Source organism: Triticum aestivum, chromosome 4D (assembly GCF_018294505.1).
Source record: "Triticum aestivum cultivar Chinese Spring chromosome 4D, IWGSC CS RefSeq v2.1, whole genome shotgun sequence".
Lineage (NCBI taxonomy): Eukaryota > Viridiplantae > Streptophyta > Magnoliopsida > Poales > Poaceae > Triticum > Triticum aestivum.
Genome location: NC_057805.1, coordinates 299,183,916 through 299,204,755, shown reverse-complemented (window position 1 = coordinate 299,204,755; position 20,840 = coordinate 299,183,916). Strand labels below are relative to the sequence as shown.

Here is a 20,840-nt window from a genome sequence, read left to right as displayed (position 1 = left end):
ACATGATGATCACGGAGTTCACCAACAATCACAAGCTGGATGCCAAGAACATTGGGAGACCATCTTCAAGCTTCACGAGAAGATCGAGCACCTCCAAGCCCAAATCTATGACCTGCAAAACCAAAACTGTGAGTATGAATATAGATTCAAGAGGATGAGTTTGGCTGCAGATTTGAGGATCCCGGAGACTCGATCATCCTTCTATGATGGTGAGCCTATGCCGTGGAAGATGGACGACAAGCCCACATCATCAACAACTCCACCACCCTCTTCACCGGCAAAGGAGATCTAATCACATGGGTATGGGCACTCCCCTTGGCAACTGCCAAGCTTGGGGGAGGTGCCCCTGTATCGTATCACCATCACATCCCTATCTTTACCGTTTTTCTTAGTTTGATCCCTTTAGTAATATCTTGATCTAGTAGAATAAATTTTTTGGTATGATTTAGTTTTGAGTTTTGCTTTATGATCCCTCTATGTAATCGAGTCCGTGAGCTATATATAATAAAGATTAGTGTTGAGTCAAGGGCTTGATTATTTTGCTATGATCTTGAGGGAATAAAAGAAAAGAGAAAGAATAAAAAGAAATAAAGAGATCATATTGATCTTATGGAGAGTAATGACTTCACATAGAAAAGGTATGGTGATTAAAAATTGTTGAGAGTTGACAAACATAGCTTTGGTCATCGTTGCAATTAATAGGAAGTAATAAAGAAAGAGAGGTTTCACATATAAATACACTATCTTGGACATCTTTTATGATTGTGAGCACTCATTAAAATATGACATGCTAAAGAGTTGATGTTGGACAAGGAAGACAACGTAATGGGTTATGTTTTCTTATATCTGAGATAAAGTATATTGTCATGGATCATCCAACATGTTGAGCTTGCCTTTCTCCCTCATGCTATCCAACTTCTTTGCACCAACTAGAGATACTACTTGTGCTTCCAAACACCCTTAAAACCAGTTTTGCCATGAGAGTCCACCATATCTACCTATGGATTGAGTAAGATCCTTCAAGTAAGTTGTCATCGGTGCAAGCAATAAAAATCGCTCTCTAAATATGTATGATTGATTAGTGTGGAGGAAATAAGCTTTATCCGATCTTGTCATGTGGAAGAAATAAAAGCGACAGACGGCATAATAAAGGTCCATATCACAAGTGGCAATATAAAGTGACGTTCTTTCGCATTAAGATTTCGTGCATCCAACCATGAAAGTGCATGACAACCTCTGCTTCCCTCTGCGAAGGGCCTATCTTTTACTTTTATCTCTTACCCTTATGCAAGAGTCATGGTGATCTTCACCTTTCCTTTTTACATTTTATCCTTTGGCAAGCACCTTTGTGTTGGAAAGATCCTGATATATATATCCAATTGGATGTAAGTTAGCATGAACTATTATTATTGACATTACCCTTGAGGTAAAAGGTTGGGAGGCGAAACTATAAGCCCCTATCTTTCTCTGTGTCCGATTAAAACTCCATAACCACAAGTATTGCGTGAGTGTTAGCAATTGTGAAAGACTAAATGATAGTTGAGTATGTGGACTTGCTGAAAGCTCTTATATTGAATCTTTCTGATGTTATGATAAATTGCAATTGCTTCAATAACTGAGATTATAGTTTGTTAGTTCCCAATGAAGTTTCTGATTCATACTTTGCATTGTGAATAGATTATTACTTGAGCATAAGAAAACATATGACAATATCCATATATGTTGTTGTTATAAGAATGATCATGATGCCCTCATGTCCGTATTTTATTTTATCGACACCTCTACCTCTAAACATGTGGACATATTTATCATTATCGGCTTCCGCTTGAGGACAAGCGAGGTCTAAGCTTGGGGGAGTTGATACGTCCATTTTGCATCATGCTTTTATATCGATATTTATTGCATTATGGGCTGTTATTACATATTATGTCACAATACTTATGCCTATTCTCTCTTATTTTACAAGGTTTACATGAAGAGGGAGAATGCCGGCAGCTGGAATTCTGGGATGGAAAAGGAGCAAATATTAGAGACCTATTCTGCACAACTCCAAAAGTCCTGAAACTCCACGAAACTTATTTTTGGAAATAATAAAAAAACTGAGCGAAGAAAATACCAGAGGGGGCCCACACCCTGGCCACGAGGGTGGGGGCACGCCCTACCCCCTGGGCGCGCCCCCTGCCTCGTGGGCCCCCTGGTGGCCCTCCGGTGCCCATCTTCTGCTATATGAAGTCTTTCATCCGAGAAAAAAATCATAAGCAAGCTCTCGGGACGAGACTCCGCTATCACGAAGCGAAACCTTGGCGGAACCAATCTAGGGCTCCGGCGGAGCTGTTCTGCCGGGGACACTTCCCTCCGGGAGGGGGAAATCATCGCCATCGTCATCACCAACGCTCCTCTCATCGGGAGTGGGCCAATCTCCATCAACATCTTCACCAGCACCATCTCCTCTCATCTCTTGTATCCAATTCTTGTCTCTAAGTCCGAGATTGGTACCTGTAGGTTGCTAGTAGTGTTGATTACTCCTTGTAGTTGATTCTAGTTGGTTTATTTGGTGGAAGATCATATGTTCAGATCCTATATGCATATTAATACCCCTCTGATTATGAACATGAATATGCTTTGTGAGTAGTTACGTTTGTTCCTGAGGACATGGGAGAAGTCTTGCTATTAGTAGTCATGTGAATTTGGTATTCGTTCGATATTTTGATGAGATGTATGTTGTCTCTCCTCTAGTGGTGTTATGTGAACGTCGACTACATGACACTTCACCATTGTTTGGGCCTAGAGGAAGGCATTGGGAAGTAATAAGTAGATGATGGATTGCTAGAGTGACAGAAGCTTAAACCCTAGTTTATGCGTTGCTTCGTAAGGGGCTGATCTGGATCCATATGTTTCATGCTATGGTTAGGTTTACCTTAATACTTCTTATGTAGTTGCGGATGCTTGCAATAGGAGTTAATCATAAGTGGGATGATTGTCCAAGTAAGGACAACATCCAAGCACCGGTCCACCCACATATCAAATTATCAAAGTACCGAACGCGAATCGTATGAACGTGATGAAAACTAGCTTGACGATAATTCCCATGTGTCCTCGGGAGCGCTTTTCTCTATATAAGAGTTTGTCCAGGCTTGTCCTTCGCTACAAAAAGGATTGGGCCACCTTGCTGCACTTTATTTACTTTTGTTACTTGTTACCCGTTACAAATTATCTTATCACAAAACTATCTGTTACCTATAATTTCACTGCTTGCAGAGAATACCTTGCTGAAAACCGCTTATCATTTCCTTCTGCTCCTCGTTGGGTTCGACACTCTTACTTATCGAAAGGACTATGATAGATCCCCTATACTTCTGGGTCATCACTTATCCGCCAAATAATTGCGATAGTTCCGCTTGCGGTGACCAGTCCCTTTGCAGGAGAAGCACTCAGTTTTAGGCTTGGGTCCAGCTTTGGGCTTCTTCCCGGGAGTGGCAACTTGCTTACCATTCTTCTTGAAGTTCCCTTTCTTTCCCTTGCCCTTTTTCTTGAAACTAGTGGTCTTGTTAACCATCAACACTTGATGCTCCTTCTTGATTTCTACCTTCGCAGCCTTAAGCATTGCGAAGAGCTCGGGAATTGTTTTGTTCATCCCTTGCATATTATAGTTCATCACGAAGCCTTTGTAGCTTGGTGGCAGTGATTGAAGAACTGTGTCAATAACACAATCAACTGGAAGATCAACTCCCAACTGAGTCAAGTGATTGTAATACTCAGACATTTTGAGTATGTGTTCACTGACAGAGTTGTTCTCCTCCAGCTTGCAACTGTAGAACTTGTTGGAGACTTCATATCTCTCAAGCCGGGCATTTGCTTGAAATATTAACTTCAACTCCTGGAACATCTCGTATGCTCCATGATGTTCAAAACGTCTTTGAAGTCCCGGTTCTAAGCCGTAAAGCATGGCACACTGAACTATCGAGTAGTCATCAGATCGAGCTTGCCAGACGTTTGAAACATCAGCATCTGCTCCTGCAGCAGGCCTTTCACCTAGTGGTGCATCAAGGACATAATTCTTCTGTGCAGCAATGAGGATAATCCTCAAGTTACGGACCCAGTCTGTGTAGTTGCTACCATCATCTTTCAACTTAGCTTTCTCTAGGAACGCATTAAAATTCAACGGAACGGTAGCATGGGCCATTGATCTACAACATAGATATGCAAATACTATCAGGACTAAGTTCATGATAAATTAAGTTTAATTAATCAAATTACTTAAGAACTCCCACTTAAATAGACATCCCTCAAGTCATCTAAGTGATACGTGATCCAAATCAACTAACCCATGTCCGATCATCACGTGAGATGGGGTAGTCATCAATGGTGAACATCTCTATGTTGATCATATCTACTATATGATTCACGTTCGACCTTTCGGTCTCCAGTGTTCCGAGGCCATGTCTGTACATGCTAGGCTCGTCAAGTTTAACCCAAGTATTCCGCATGTGCAAAACTGTCTTGCACCCGTTGTATGTGAACATAGAGTCTATCACACCCGATCATCACATGGTGTCTCAACACGACGAACTGTAGCAACGGTGCATACTCAGGGAGAACACTTTTACCTTGAAATTTAGTGAAGGGATCATCTTATAATGCTACCACCCTACTAAGCAAAATAAGATGCATAAAAGATAAACATCACATGCAATCAAAATATGTGACATGATATGGCCATCATCATCTCGTGCTTTTGATCTCCATCTCCAAAGCATCGTCATGATCTCCATTGTCACCAGCTCGACACCTTGAACTCCATCGTTGCGTCGTGGTCGTCTCGCCAACTATTGCTTCTACAACTATTTCTAACTCATAGCGATAAAGTAAAGCAATTACATGACGTATGCATTTCATACAATAAAGAGACAACCATACAGCTCCTGTCGGTTTCCAGATATCTTACAAAACATGATCATCTCATACAATAACGTATATCTCATCATGTCTTGACCATATCACATCACAACATACCCTGCAAAAACAAGTTAGACGTCCTCTACTTTGTTGTTGCAAGTTTTACGTGGCTGCTATGGGCTTCTAGCAATAATCGTTCTTACTTACGCATAAAACCACAACAATGTTTCATCAAGTTTGTTGTTTTAACCTTCTTCAAGGACTAGCCAGAGTCAAATTCGATTCAAGTAAAGTAGGAGAAACAGTCACCCGCCAGCCACCTTTATGCAAAACTAGTTGCATGTCAGTCGGTGGAACATGTCTCATGTGCGTGGATATGTAAGGTTGGTCCGGGCCTCTTCATCCCACAATACCACCGAATCAAAATAAGACATTGGTGGTAAGCAGTATGACTATCACCGCCCACAACTCTTTGTGTTCTACTCGTGCATATCATCTACGCATAGACCTGGCTCATGATGCCACTGTTGGGAATCATTGCATGGAAAACAAAAAAAAATCTACGCACACGCAAAGATTTATCCATGGAGATGCATAGCAATGAGGGGGAGAGTGTGTCTACGTACCCTCGTAGACCGTAAGCGGAAGCGTTTCACAACGCGGTTGATGTAGTCGAACTTCTCACGCTTCAACCGATCAAGTACCGAACGCACGGCACCTCCGCGTTCTGCACACGTACAGCTCGGTGACGTCCCTTGCCTTCTTGATCCAGCAAGTCGTCGAGGTAGTAGATGAGTTCCGTCAGCATGACAACATGGTAACGGTGATGGTGAAATGATCTCCGCGGGACTTCGCCTAACCACTACAAAAATATGACCGGGGGTGTAAACTGTGGAGGGGGGCGCCACACATGGCTAACAATTGATCTAGTTGTGCTAGGCGCCCCCCTCCCACACACACACACACACACACACACACACATATATATATATATAGGTGGAGGGGAGGAGGGAGCAGCCAGGAGGGCGCCCCAACTAGGCCGAATCCTACTTGGGGTCCTCCCAAGTGGCGTGCCCCCTGCCATATTTGTCAGAGGGGGAAGGAAAGAGGGGGCGGGGGGAGAGAAGGAAGTGGGAATCCTAATCCATACTTGCCTTTCTCCCTTCCCCTTTCCTTCTACACCCTTGGGCGGCACATATGGGGGGCGCACCAGCCCCTTGTGGCTGGTGCATTTCCCCTCTTGGCCCATATCTTTTGCCGGGGGTGCCCGGAACCCCTCCCGGTGACCCGATATGTACCCGGTTCCCTCCGGAACACTTCTGGTGTCCGAATACCATCGTCCTATATATCAATCTTTACCTCTCGACCATTTCGATACTCCTCATCATGTCCGTGATCTCATCCGGGACTCCGAACAACATTCGGTCACCAAATCACATAACTCATATAATACTATATCGTCATCGAACGTTAAGCGTGCGGACCCTATGGGCGAGAACTATGTAGACATGACCGAGACACCTCTCCGGTCAATAACCCATAGCGGAACTTGGATGCCCATATTGGCTCCTACATATTCTACGAAGATCTTTATCGGTCGAACCGTTATGACAATATACGTAATTCCCTTTGTTCATCGGTATGTTACTTGCTCGAGATTCGATCATCGGTATCTTCATACCTAGTTTAATCTCGTTACTGACAAGTCTCTTTACTCATTCCGTAATACATAACCTCGTGACTAACTCCTTAGTCGTTTGCTTGCAAGCTTCTGATGTGTATTACCGAGAGGGCCCAGAGATACCTCTCCGATACTCGGAGTGACAAATCCTAATCTTGATCTATGCCAACTCAACAGATACCTTCGGAGATACCTGTAGAGCATCTTTATAATCACCCAGTTACGTTGTGACGTTTGATAGAACACAAGGCATTCCTCCGGTATCCGGGAGTTGCATAATCTCATAGTCGAAGGAATATGCATTTGACATGAAGAAAGCAGTAGCAATAAAACTGAACGATCATTATGCTCAGCTAATGGATGGGTCTTGTCCATCACATCATTCTCCTAATGATGTGATCCCGTTATCAAATGACAACTCAATGTCCATGGTTAGGAAACCTAACCATCTTTGATCAACGAGCTAGTCAAGTAGAGGCTCACTAGGGACACGGTGTTTGTTTATGCATTCACACGTGTATTTAGGTTTCCGATCAATACAATTCTAGCATGAATAATAAACCTTTATCATGGATAAGGAAATATAAAATAACAGCTTTATTATTGCCTCTAGGGCATATTTCCTTCACCCCTATGTTTACATACATATAAATAGGCGGTAAGATTTCTAGGTGGTTATCCTATATGGCTCTAGCCTTGTAGGTGTGCTCGCAACGTCACGGTCTGAGTCGGGGCTATGACCTGGCTCCATGAACTTGTTTGCAGCATTTGGGAAGTGTCGAGTCAATCTGAACCCTACCGGACATGAATATAATGTGCTAATAACCAACCTTTAAGGGACGATCGTACGTGTATGAGTAATTTGGTGCACCCCTATAGGTTTAAATCTAGTCGAATAGTCGCCACTACAGTTACAGATGAGTTGGAGCTTTTGTACGACATAATAGAACAACTGCATCTAGTAATTGCTCAAACTTTCTCACCCTTAAACTTGTTAGTTGCTAGATCCTATTACAACTTCAACTGTTAATAAAATTGCTAACAATATGAGTGCCTCGTGGATTCTTCCTCGTCGGAGATGTGAGGGGGAATGCAAGGTAGGGTATTGATTGGTGGATAGGGTAGATGGTTCCCTTGTACGTACTCCTTATCTCTAATGGACGCTAATTGTAGCGTGTCTCTATAGAATGCTTATTGCTTGTCGCCAATGAAACCATTCCCCCCTTTCTTGAGAATGATATTTAAGTAGATAAATATAATGTAAGTCATGGGATTACAGTTGAATACTCACCTTGCTTCATTATTCTTTTTGATTTGGATTGCTGCAAATCAGATGGTAACACTTGAGAATAATGTTTGTTGAAGCACAATGTTAGGAGGTGATCCCACAAATAGTGGTGTGAGCAAATGCATAGATGTTATTTGCTTTTATTTAAAGCCTTCTTAAGCATTTGTTAAACTTTACCTATCTAAGGTATATTAACTTTCATTTTATGAGTTATCATTTGGTCGAAAGACCCTTCTCTTATTCATTCGTTAAATGTGACACACACACACTCATACACACACACACAGAGAGATATTGTTTGGGGCAACTAGGTGCCTGGGCACCTAGCATTTAATTGGTCGCATGTCAACGCATTTGCATTTATTGATTTGAAAAGAATTAAAACGCACATAATTGGTGGAGAGAGAATAACAGAATAAAAAGGAAAGCGATATACATGTTTACATGCATCTTCTTTACTAGATCAAAGTATACATGCATGTACGCACAGTGCGACTTGCTGGCGTGCGGACCTTCTACACACAGGTGAATACATGTATATATAAAAATTGATACCTTTATGAGGTATCAATGACAAAATATTTTTATTATTTATATCAACAAATTGTGCGCTGTCTCGAAATAATAGACATTCATGTGGTATATATACCTACTAATGAAATTATGTACATATGCGGGTATGTATATATCCAATGATTTATTCTAGGTTCTAGCTAGTAAACTCTGGACAGCTTACCTCTAGGTAGGAAGAGCCCTTGGCATGTCAGGGACAGGTTGGCACGAATGAGGACGGGTGTCTAGTAATATGAAGGTTGAGACGCAACCGAAGGAAGGTGAGCAGCGGCCGACAGAGGCCCTGTCACGGCCAACGGAGGGAAGGGCATGGCTTGAGTCGTCACCGACGAAGGGTCCATTACTACCGAAGGAGGGGCCGACGCTGTTGACCGAGGGCCGGTTGCTACCGGCGGAGGGCAAGGACTAATGGTCACCGGAACAAAATTCTCCATTGCGGCGTAGATTGCAACGTGAACCGATCCTAGGGATACTCACGAAAGATTATTACTACTTAAATTTCAGATTTACATTAAAAATCCATTTTCACTGGATACTTCGCCAAGAAATTATATACATACACAGATATGTATTACCTACTAACTAAATTATGTACATACACAGGTATCCGTATACCTATTAACGAAATTATATACATACGTGAGTATGCATATACCAACTAACGAAATTATGTATATATGCGGGTACCATGTAAAAAAAGTACATATACGGGTATATGTGTACCCAATTATGTGGTGGGCATGTGTATACCTACTACTAAAATTACGTAACATACACGGGTATTTACATACCTAGTGATTTATTCTAAGAATCAATAAGTGCTATATAAGGATGTAATAAATGTTGATTTTTATTCACTATGGTATTTTAATTTTCTTCCTTTTCTATGACGTGACATGCATGCATGAGGTGGTTAAAGAATTAAACCTTGCCAAATTAACTAGTAATTAAGGCATTTACATTGGTTTTCAAATCAGCCGCTAAACATGATCTAGCGACGGATTGGCGAGGTGCCCAGGCACCTAGGTGTCCCAAAAGGCCTAGGTTGTGGATTCTTTCGAGAATCGTGTCGTGATACTTATCTTTTTCAACTGCATAGCGTGTGTGTTGCGATGCACACGTTGTGTTCAATGGACGATCTAGCATTGATGTTGTGCAGATACTACCGAAGGTGCTAGATCTGCACAGTGTTGGCCTTCGGATGCTACATGTCGAGCTTTCGCACAGGCGCCACGACTAGGCCAAGCTATTTGGTGCTCGAGAAGTGTAGCTGATTGTAGTAGCATGTGATGCTCTATTTTTTTTAATTAGTTTTCAGTCGGTCCCCCTCCCCCCCCCCCCCTCCCCCACCGCCCTCCCAAAAAAGCACAACTATTTATTTATATTTAAAAGTGATCATTTTTTAAAACACACAACTTTCTTGAAATTTCACGGACATTTTAAGAACTATCAACATTCATTGAACAAAAATAAAAACATAAAAAAGAAAAGGAAACTGATGAAGGAAACAAAAGAAAAAATAATGAAAAAACCAACTAACAACTAATAAAACAAAAAGTTGAGCATCGCTCAGCTACACCTCTCGAGCACCAAATAGGGTGGCCTAGTCATGGCACTTGTGCGAAAGCTCGACATCATGTCGCAGTTATCCACACATACGCTCCCAGTAGTATCCATAAGTGGGTTGGCCATGAAAGGCAACCAAGCGCTATGAGAGGGGATTGCTTTCCTTTTTTTTCTCTCCTTTTTACTATGTTTTCAAGTTTCCTTTTCCATTTTCTGGTTTTAATTTGTGAACATTTTCAAATTCGCCAATAGTTGTTTGAATTTTTGGAAATAAAATCCATGAACATTTCCTAAATTCATGAATATTTTCCAAATTCATGATTTTATTTGAATTCACAAATCTTTATAAAATTTCCCAACATTTTTTAAATTCAATAATATGTTTTGAAATAATTATTTTTACTGAATTCATAAACATTTATTTGAATTCGCCAATATTTATTTTAATTCACGATTTTTTTTCAAATTCACTAACTTTTTTAACTTATTAACATTTTGTGAACTTTTGAACATCATTAAAATTCATGAACAATTTTCAAAATCACGAACATGTTTTCAAATTCGTGCACAATTTTTGAAATCAGGAACATTTATTGAATTTGTGATTTTTCTAAATCATCAATGATTATTAATTTATGAATATTTTAAAATTCATTCATGAACAGTTTTTTGAATTTGACATCATTTTTTCAAATTCATGAATATTTTTTAAAACCATGAAAGTTTCAAATTCATTATATTTCAAATTAATTTAAATTTTTAAATTGTATTTCTTTTAAAAAGTCTTGAACATTTTTTTGAAATTTGTGTCCTTTTATGTTGATGAATATTTATAAATTCACGGACACTTTTTTTAATTCTTGAATTTTATTACTTGAAACAAAAAATGGAAGAAAAAGAAATAAACGCGTCATGCGCTTGCTGGGTAGGAGGCTCGTTTGTGATGTTGCACATTGGGCTAGACCGATCTAGCAGCGAGTGACATGTGCTATCGTCCGGAGCTAGCGATGTGATGGTGTTATTCACGATGAGCGTCACATAGCAGTATCTCCCCATAGGAGCTTCCCGGTAGCGCACAGAACTATGTTTCATTTTAATGGTGGAGACCAAACTTAGGAGGTCCAAACTTACACTAGTGCTTCCTCTGGTCGTTTTACCCTGGAAATCATGTTTAAATCAATTTAAGTCAGTCCTCTATTTAACATGAACTCGAAGAGAAGAGCTTACCCAAACAGAAAGTCTTTATGTGGCTGTTAATTGTCGATTGCTTAAACACTAGAGACATATTGGAAAGGCGTCACTGGACATAGAATCAGGGGTGAACTATACTCTTTGCAACTGCAACACTAGAGAGACAAGGGAGCATCTTTTTTTTTTACTGAAGATTTGCTAGAAGATGCTGGTGAAGTATTAACATTCAATGGGGCCCTGGTTAGGATTTGATGGCCCTTTTGCAGGCCGCGTCTGATGCCTTGAGTGGTCCTTGTTTCTTTGAGGTCATCTCCTTTGCCCTATGGAATATCTGAAAACAGAGGAATGATTTGATCTTTGAAAAAAAGCAAGCATGTTTGGATGGGTGCGCAGGAATTTTCATCCTGGATATTGGGTTGATCACCCATATAGTCAGGTATGTGGACTTTGAGCCCATCTCACCTTGGATCACATTCATCTCCTAAGTTTCATTTGCCTTCTTTTGTATTTTCTCTATGCCTTTAGTTAGTTTCCATTTTTGTTCTGTTGGGCCCCCCCCACCCCCCCTTTAAATATGTAGACATGTAAGGTGTTGGACTCTCTCCTTAAGGAAAAAGATATTGTAGGGGCTTTCCCAATTGTTTTCTCGTCAAAGAAAAGAATCATTGCCATGTTGTCCAATGTAATGTCAGGTAAACCCTGAAACTTGTCTCAAAACCAAAAAATAAACCCTGAACCGGAGTTTTAATTAGCATGTTTCGTTGTTTTCCTCGCATGGAATAAAGGAGCTTGAGTCGCAAGTGTGTGTGTGTGTGTGTGTGTGTGTGTGTGTGTGTGTGTGCATGTCTAACGTATGGGAGTGCAGGACTGACTCTAGCGCCACGTTGCCGAGGTCGTGGGATGGCACAATCACCAGATAGAGAGCGTAGCAAGAGATTCAGCCTAGTTTTGTTATCTTCTAGTATAGATAACGCAGAGAAGAAACAGAAAATGGGATGGCCATTTTGACTCTGGGGAGCATATGTTCCCTGATGAACAGTAAATTCAAAACAAATAGTAAATAAAATTAAAAAATTCTGTTTTTTGTAGATGTTTATGTTAGTGTCACAATGTGCTTGAGAATTTTCATGCGAAACGGATAGCAGTGCTCCGTTGGTGAAAAAAACAAAATTAAGTGTAACATTTGGCGTTTTACTTTTTTTTCATATGTCAAAATGCATAAGCTTTTCCTCTAAAAATTTGTTGCTAGTATTGGGTGTGACAATGAACACATTTTTTTATTTTTTAACATCAGCAAAATACATTTTTTATGTAGGAACATATGCTACCTAGAGGCAAATTGGATTTCCACAGAAAAACATCAAATCTTGACGTTGCGCACATGGTCGTGTTACTGTTCTTGAGAGAGAGAGCGTGCGAAAGAGCAGGAGCTTTTTTTTTTTTGACAAAAGGAGCTGATCGAGCAGCCAGCTGACACATACCACGGGCATTTCCTAACGGGCGCCTTAAGCGCCCGTTTCTTCAGTAACCGCAAACGGGCGCATACCCCTCGCGCCGCGCTGGGCCGGCCCGTGTCTTTTTTTTTTGTTCAAAACTGCAGCAAAAATCGAATTTCCTAAACGGGGAATCGAACTCGCGATCCCTCAGTTGATAAAGCAGCGCGCTGACCAGGAGGACATCCTACCGCATGTGTCTATTTACTTCTTCCCACTGTTTTTATTACCTAGGCCGCGGGAGCCCCCCAAAACCAGTTTTCCACGGCTTCGTGATTTCTAGGCGTTTTTTTTCCTGGTTCCTTTTTTCTTTTCTTTTTATTTTCTTAAATGCGCGAACGTTTTTTCAAAGTCGTAAACTTTTTTCAAGTTGAATTAACTTTTGTTAAAATCGGTGAACTTTTTTGAATTTGATGAAAGTTTTTCAAAATTGATGAACTCTTTTTCAAAATCGATGAATTTTTTTTAAATTCATCGAACTTTTTTCAAAATCAATGAACTTTTTTGAATTTGTGAAAGTTTTTCAAAATCGATGAACTTTTTTTAAATTCGATGAATTTTTTTTAAAATTTAGTGAACTTTTTTCAAAATCGATGAACTCTTTTCAAATTCGATGAACTTTTTTCATAATCGATGAACTCTTTTTCAAATTCGATGAACTTTTTCAAAACTCATGATTTTCTTTAAATTTGATGAAATTTTTTCAAATTTGATAAACTTCTTTCAAAATCGATGAACTCAAATTCGATGAAACTTTTCAAAATCGATGAACTTTTTTCATTTTTAATGAACTTTCTTTTCAAAATCGATTTTACTTTATTGATGAACTTTTTTTCAAAATCGTGAACTTTTTTATAAGTTCCCGGACTTTCTTTCAAGTTTTATGAAAATTCTTGAATTCACGAAATTTTTCAAAATTTTCGATTTTTTTTTTCGTCAAAAGTCAACACTTGACCGATCCAGGGAGCGAGGGGAGCGAACGAGCAGAAGTGGAACAAGCGAACGAGGCAAGCTGGGCCGGCCCAGTTCGCGGGCGTGTGGGCGCCAGAACGGGAACCGGCGCTGAAGGCGCCCGTTAGGCGCCCCCCATACGACGGCCCAACATTGTGTTAATACTTTCTTTTAGAACAACATTGTGTTAATACAGGGCCTCCGCTCTGTGTCTCAAAAAAAGAAAGGGGGGCCTCCGCTCTCTCGCGGCGAAAATGGGAAAATGAGATGCCCGAGTTGGGTTTTGTAGCTCGCGCAGTCCCTTCCGCGTGGGTGTGGCGCCTGCGTTGCACGAGAGCCTCTCATCCTCTCGCCTTCAAACCCCATCCATCTCCTCGATCTTACCCCCCGCGCGCGGCCCCGCTCCCGCGCCCACGGCCATGGCGTCTCTCTACCACTCCTCCCTCCCGCTCTCCCCGCCGTCCTCCAGCTGCCATGGTGTCCTCTCCTTGGCCCCTCGAACCGCGGCGCCCTTCGTCTGCCTCTGCAGAGCGCCACCGCAAGACGACCACGACGCGGAGCTCCTCGGCGCGCTCCAGTCCAACGGCAACGGCAGCCTCCTCAGAGAACAACATCCCGCGTCAGCCAAAGTTCTAGAGTCGGGCTCTGCGGAATTGGGTGACGGCAGCGGCGGCGGGAGGAGGAGCTCTCAGGCTCAGCTCCGGGCGCGTGACTGCGCGAGGCGGATCATGAGCCTCCCCATGGAGGAGCGGGTGAAGGTGCTCGACCTCCTGCAGCGCGACGACACGGCGCTCACCATCTCCGACTACAACGACATCATCTCCGCGCTCGCGAGGGGCGGGGACTACGACTCCGCGGTCGCGCTCTTCAGGGCGCTCGAGCCCAACGGCGTCGTTGAGCCGGACGCCCACTCTTTCGCCATCGCCGTGCAGTGCTTCTGCAGGAAGGGCGCGCCCGACGAGGCAAAGGAGACGCTCGACGAGATGGTGGCTCGCGGTTACCTCCCCAGTGTGGCCGCCTTCTCCGCCGTCGTGGGCTGCCTCTGCAAACGTGGACGCGTCACCAGGGCCATGGATGTGTTCGACACCATGCGTGCCGTCGGGAGCGAGCCCACCATCCGCACGTACAACAGCCTCATCGGCGGGCTCTGCTACGTCGGCCGCCTCGAGGAGGCGCGGGACCTCCTCAACAAGCTCAAGGACTCGCCCAAGCAAACGGCGGACATCTACACCTTCACCATTGTGCTGGACGGGTTCTGCAAGGTAGGCAGGACGGAGGACGCCATGGCCATCTTCGAAGATGCCATCCGGATGGGCCTCTCGCCCACGATTTTCACCTACAACGCGCTGCTCAACGGCCACTGCAAGGAGGGGAACCTGCTGAAAGCGTATGACCTGCTCATGGAGATGTGCGACAACGACGACTGCCCGCCGGACAAGATCAGCTTCAGCATTGTGCTGCCGGCGTTGCTGCGGGCAGGCGAGATCACCGCGGCGTGGAAGACGTTCAAACGCATGGAGCACGCCGGGTTCCAGGCGGACAGCCGCGCGTTGGACACGCTGGCCCGGGGCCTATGCCGGCAGTGTGCGGCGGACATATCGGTCCTGAGGGACGCCAAGGAGGTGTTCGGCAAGGTGGTGGCGGCCGGGCACGAGCCGGTGTCGTACACGTACTGCCTGATGGCGCAGGCCCTGGCGCGCGGCGGCGAGGTGGACGCGGCCGTGGCCATACTGGACGACATGGTGCGCAAGGGGTACGCGCTGCGGAAGCGCGCGTACACGGACGTGGTGCGCGCGCTGTGCGACCGGAGCAGGACGCACGACGCTCTCCGGGTGCTGGCGGCGGTGATCACCAAGGACTTCGTGCCCGGCCGGAACGCGTTCGACGCGCTGCTCGAAGAGCTCAGCCGGCAGGGGAGGTGGCCCGACGCCATGGCCGTGTACGCCGCTGCGGTGAAGCGGGGCGTGGTGGTGTCGCTGAAGCGTCACGTCAAGGAGGCGCTGGCACGGGAATCGCCGGCGCGGTTGGGTGTCCCATAGTGAGCGAGTGTGCTCCGCAAATCGAACCTTCTTGGAGGCTTTCCATTCGATGCCGAAGACAGTGATTTGACTCTGATGTGCAAATGCCTCATGGGTTCTCGTGAAAGAGATCGTGGCATCACTGCACTGGCAATTTCTGTTTCACAGAAAGGCGGTAGAACAGATCAGGACACGCAAAAATCCTCCCGCACCTGTCCCTGAAGAGAGGGGGATAAGTTCACGAATACGGATATAAGACGCAACCATCCAATCATAGCCACATATATTTTCACAACAACTCGAATTAACCGGACGAAATTCATTCAAACATGGCGGGATTTTATATAAACACACCGAATTTCATATAAACACGACGGATATTCATTACAAATATATCAAAACGATGCTAGGCGGACTCTGAAGTATAATTAATACCTAATCTAAAGTATCGCTGGGTCTGGTCCTCGTGTCCGACCATCAACCCCGAGAACTGAAACTTCACCGTCTCCAGTTCCACCTCGGCGCTCTCCAGCTTCGCTTTCGAAGTCCCGGGAACTGAAACTATCCGCCTCCACGTCGCCGCCAAGCAACTAATCGGCCGAAGATGCTCAGCCCACCAAGCTTGACATTGACGGAAGGGGAGGAGCGGTGGCCTTTCTGGGACATGAGCAATGACGACCTACCGTGCACTACTCTTCCTCACTGTCGGCGGTGCCTGCGGACATGACGGTTGTGGCGCCGGGGCGCGGCCAGTGCGATTTCCTCCTCGCCGGTCTTGCCAAACAACTCCTTGCCCGCCTCGTCGTCACACTCCTTGCCGGCAGCCGCCACCTCCGCCACCCGCTGCTGGTACCGCCAGCTGGCTAGACGGATCTCGCGGGAGGAGCGGGTAGGACTCGAGCAACGCCTCCTGCTCCGCCAAGTCCGCGTCCGGCGTGACCGCCCTGCCGGCGACAATCTGCTCCTCCGCCTGAAGATGTTCCTGGAGGGGGTTGTGGTTGTAGTTGGGTCGGCATGTATATATCGGAACTGATTCTCCCGCACCATGTGCATATAATGGGCACGGGCCTCGCCGATGGTCATGGTGCAATGCACTGACGAGGGTGGAGTGAGGAGGAGGGTGGCGTGGAGGTAGAGGAGGGTGGTGCTGGCTCGTCATCGGAGGCGTCCTCCATTTGCTCGTCCTCCGGCTGCCTGCCGGCCTGCTAGTCCGCAGCAATGGCACCCATGGCCTTCTTCTGCTTCGACGTTAGCCCGTCTCAGAGAGCTTTGACGGCGGAGGGATCCATGGCAGTGAATGGTGTGGAGAGGGATGACTGGCTATGACCGAAGCACCGGTTTATATAGTATAGCATCAGGGCATTGGGGCAGCGGTTTATATAGCGCCGATGGGCGGCAGAGGGATGAACGGGTGGCGCCCGAGGAGACGCCTCGGTAACCGCATGCCATCAATGCGGGAGGCAGACAGACGAACAGGTGGTTGGCGTGTCGTTTGAACGCGTGGCTGTCGTCTGCACTGGGAAGCAGCGCGGGCGGCGCTCTCTCAGCCAATGCCGACGTGAGTGAGCGCTGGCGGGGCATGAATGCGGAAGCTGACCCTCTGAAGCGGCGCTGGTCGATAACTCGGAAAGGGGAGTGGTTTTTGGTGGGCCAGGGCAGTCAGAAACGGACTTGGGATCGGTCCAGACTCTCACAAATCTCTTCACTTTTGTCTTCTGTTTGCGAGAGAAAACGTGTCCGCACCGCACCACGAAGTAACCCAGAACTGCGTTGAGCGATACAGAACCGCGTTGGGTGTCTTTCGCCCCAGAACTGCGTTGAAGCGATACAGAACCGCATTGGATGTCTTCCGCCGTTCGGCGTTGGGGCGGATAGAGATGCCCTTACTTTCATGTCGGTTGGGACAGGAGCATCGGCATCATGCATCCAGTACTGATGAATGATTCGGTGACGAGGTTGTACATTGTTTGCAACTTGTAATTAGATGGATAAGAGAGACTCACTGGATTTTTGTATTGTTTTTATACTATATTTCTAGCCCACAGCTGAATTTGATATGCATCTTTATTTATTGACGACGCCAGAACTCACATGAACAAACAGGTACTAGAACACAACACACACTAGCGACACGACACAAACACTGAAACACACGGCGCAAACACGCGCATGATGTACAGAAGTTTCGACCAGAAGAACACAGGTAAGATCGATCATCATCTGCTCAATAAAGCATTTAAGCAGATGGCTAGCCGCGTGCGCTCACTCCATCGCCACTTGCTTCATAACAAACGGTTCCCTCTCCTTCCCCCCCTTCTCCTTCTCCGGCAACGGCGGCTCGATCACCGCCACCTTCTGGGCCTCCATCACGTCCTTCAATTCCTTCTCAGGGACGCCCAACCCGGCCGCGAGCTCCGGCCCGAGCATCATGCGGAGGACAGAGGTGGGGCCTGTCAGGAACTGCGGCTTGTTCCGCCGCGCCGACGTGGTGAACCCGAAGAACACGAACGGTCCGCCCCGCGACGCCACCTGGACGAACGGGAAGTGGCGTGGGATCCAGAACACGTCGCCGGCACGCGCCTCCGCGCTCATCGCAAGCGACCCGTTCGGGAAGACCACCTGGATGACGCCTTCCCCGGCGAGCACCACGCCGTACTCCGTCGCCCTCGGGTTCACGTGTGGCGCCATCATCGAGCCCTGCACATTCCATGCCACACCCACACGCAGCATTGATCAGCTTCGCCGCAGTGGTCTGAAATCTCTACCACGCTGATTGATGGTTCAGAAGAGCAAAAACGTACGGCGGTGAGGTTGACGAGATAGACGCCGATGTCGGAGTGGTCCAAGGGATGGTAGTCGTGCTTGTCGACGGAGATGCTCCACCCGTAGGTGTTCCGGAAGCTGGGCTCGTGATCGAACAGGTTGTAAGGCTCCGGCGCGCGCACAGTCTTGTCCGACTTCTTGTTCAGCTCCCCTCCGATGAACCTGCTCATCAGTTTCCTCCACGACCAAGTCCAAGTGGATTGCCCGCTACCGCGTTCGTCGTCGTTGCCTCTCCCCACTGGTCTCCATGGCTCGCTCTCCCTTCCATTTTCTCCCACATCACGCTTGTCTCCCTGTCCATGCTCTTTGCCACCGCTCTCCGTTGTGTAGGACACGAAAGGGCCCAGAGGTTTCACGGGTAAGATTCTTTCCAATTCGTCGAAAGTGGTCTGAATACAAGACATGAGAATCAAATTAATCCGGGTGCCATGCGTGTGAATTTGCTACTTAATGTGAAATGCTGAGACGAATTAGCTACTAGCTCACATTGAGAGCGGTGACAAGAATCTTTGGCTCGAAGCCGGCCAGCACTGACGTCCGTTTCCCTCCCCCACCAAGATAGAAGGACTGCATCGTATCAATTCGTCAGTAATTCAGTAGTCGGGTCGAGATGTTAATAATCAGTAAGGGCAAAATCTCATTAATTAAATGTTTGCAGATGCAGAACAAACAAGGCATACGCATGACCTGATAAGGTGCGAAGCCTGCGCTATCCGAGGCGTCGATACTGCATATGATGTGCAGCCTCTGGCCTTTGCCTGTGTTGACCATGTAGAAGGTGGAGCCGGCGTCGATCTGGAGGACGTCGCCCATCTTGAGCTGCTTCTCCACGAGACCGCCCTTGTGGATCCATCCAACCTTCACATCCCCTGCTCAGACAAATTAATAATAAAAACATATAAACGGGTGTGGGTTGATTTTCGCCAAAAAAAAAACGGTGTGCAGTGGTTGGATCGGTATGCACCTCGCTGCACGAAGAGGATGAGGTTGGAGTCTATGTACTGCGGCACGAACAGCGTCTTGGGCTCCATGGTTATGAAGCCGATGTGCATGAGCCCCTCTCGGCAAGCACCGCACCCCGCGGACCACCCGCCGTGCTGCCACGGTGCTTCCGGCACGCCGGACGCTGGCAGCCCGCGCACGACGTGCACACTCCCACCTTCCGACTCCACCACCTTCTCCACCTTGTCCAGCAAGAACAGCCCTTTCCCAGTCCCGCCACCTCCGCCGCCGCCCTTAGCCTCTTCCTCCGGCCGCCACTCCCCCTCCCCCTCCTCCCACCTCTCGCGTAAGCGCGGAGTCCCCATCGCCGACCACCCCGAGAGGAGGAGAAGCAGCACGAGCAGCGGCGCCATGGCGGCAACCCCGCGACGCATCATCCGCTAGCTTGCACGATTTCTTTAGCGTCTTCTTCTTGCACGCCGGCTTGCAGTATGCTCTCTCGATGCGAGCCGTACTGGGTGTGACTGACTCTGTGAGAGAGACGGTGGCGAGGTGCTGTTAAAGGGGCGATCGACGGGTGGAGGGGGAGTAGGCTGCACGTGTCGTCGTGCATGGGCAGCCTCATGTGCTACACGTAGCGCGCCCGGGGATGAGGACGCAGGTCGGTTGATGCAGGTGGCCGGCCGGCTGCTTCCCAAGTGTGCTAGTGCTTGGCGCGAAGACTCTTCTTGCCTCGTGCGTCGACGAAAGATCGAGTATAAGTGCGTGCAGGTACGCTCGCCGCTGAAGACCGATCGAACGCTTGTGTGGGTTGTGAGAGGTTTCACTTTAGCTATATATATATGTAAGTTGCCTGAAAATTAAATTAGGGTCAGTCGATTTTTCTGACCGTTGATTGCTGCTTCAAGATCCGTGCTTTTTTTTTTTTCTGTTGTGTGTCGTGTCTGATTTGGGCTGGGAATTCAACTGACCAGTGTTTTGGGCGAGTCAAACCTTAGCAGGCTGAAGCCCATCAGCCCGTATGACGACCCAGCCTTCCTCTATCTTCTTCTGTTTTTGTCTATCTTTTTTTTTCTATTTTTATTTGTTTATTTATTTTTTTATTTTTCTTTATTAGTCAGTTTTAAAATTTTATTTTGTGGGTATTTTTAGGATGTTGGTTGGGTGTAAATGTATGTACATAAATACTATATAATATGTGCAAAAACTGCACTAGTATATAATTATTCTTTGCATATTATAAAAAGTGCAAATTAGTGTAAAGTTGTGTGTAAGTTTTTCTTAATTTTCTTTCCTCTCAAAGAGTAATAACAATGCCACTAATTAATTCTTTCTTATAAAAAAATATTGTTTTGATTTTATTCTAGTTTTGATTTTATTTTCTTTCTTCTTTAAGGGTAACACCAACGCCACTAATT

At 45.9% G+C, this 20,840-nt stretch overlaps 2 protein-coding genes across 2 annotated transcripts; one reads left to right on the top strand and one right to left on the bottom strand.

Moving 5' to 3' along the window:
- The first annotated feature begins 13,912 nt into the window (after positions 1-13,912).
- On the top strand, positions 13,913-15,784 carry LOC123097542 (pentatricopeptide repeat-containing protein At3g53700, chloroplastic). The gene has a single exon (XM_044519310.1). The coding sequence runs from the start codon at positions 14,059-14,061 to the stop codon at positions 15,676-15,678; it is 1,620 nt and encodes a 539-aa protein (XP_044375245.1). The 5' UTR covers positions 13,913-14,058; the 3' UTR covers positions 15,679-15,784.
- A 1,919-nt stretch (positions 15,785-17,703) lies between these two features.
- On the bottom strand, positions 17,704-19,959 carry LOC123099930 (vicilin-like seed storage protein At2g28490). Its single transcript, XM_044521947.1, has 5 exons — positions 19,445-19,959; positions 19,168-19,349; positions 18,967-19,047; positions 18,459-18,869; positions 17,704-18,354 (listed from the first exon to the last, which is right to left on the bottom strand). The coding sequence occupies exons 1-5, from the start codon at positions 19,857-19,859 to the stop codon at positions 17,920-17,922; spliced, it is 1,524 nt and encodes a 507-aa protein (XP_044377882.1). The 5' UTR covers positions 19,860-19,959; the 3' UTR covers positions 17,704-17,919.
- Positions 19,960-20,840: the final 881 nt, after the last annotated feature.

What these genes read in the sequence shown, in the direction of transcription:
- LOC123097542 (XM_044519310.1), top strand. Translation starts at nt 14,059, where the DNA reads ATGGCGTCTCTCTACCACTCCTCCCTCCCGCTCTCCCCGCCGTCCTCC.
- LOC123099930 (XM_044521947.1), bottom strand. Translation starts at nt 19,859, where the DNA reads ATGATGCGTCGCGGGGTTGCCGCCATGGCGCCGCTGCTCGTGCTGCTT. An exon ending in CATCCTCTTCGTGCAGCGAG is followed by an intron (nt 19,350 to 19,444) that starts GTGCATACCGAT and finishes TTGTCTGAGCAG; the next exon opens with GGGATGTGAAGGTTGGATGG. An exon ending in TTCTTGTCACCGCTCTCAAT is followed by an intron (nt 18,870 to 18,966) that starts GTGAGCTAGTAG and finishes TCTTGTATTCAG; the next exon opens with ACCACTTTCGACGAATTGGA.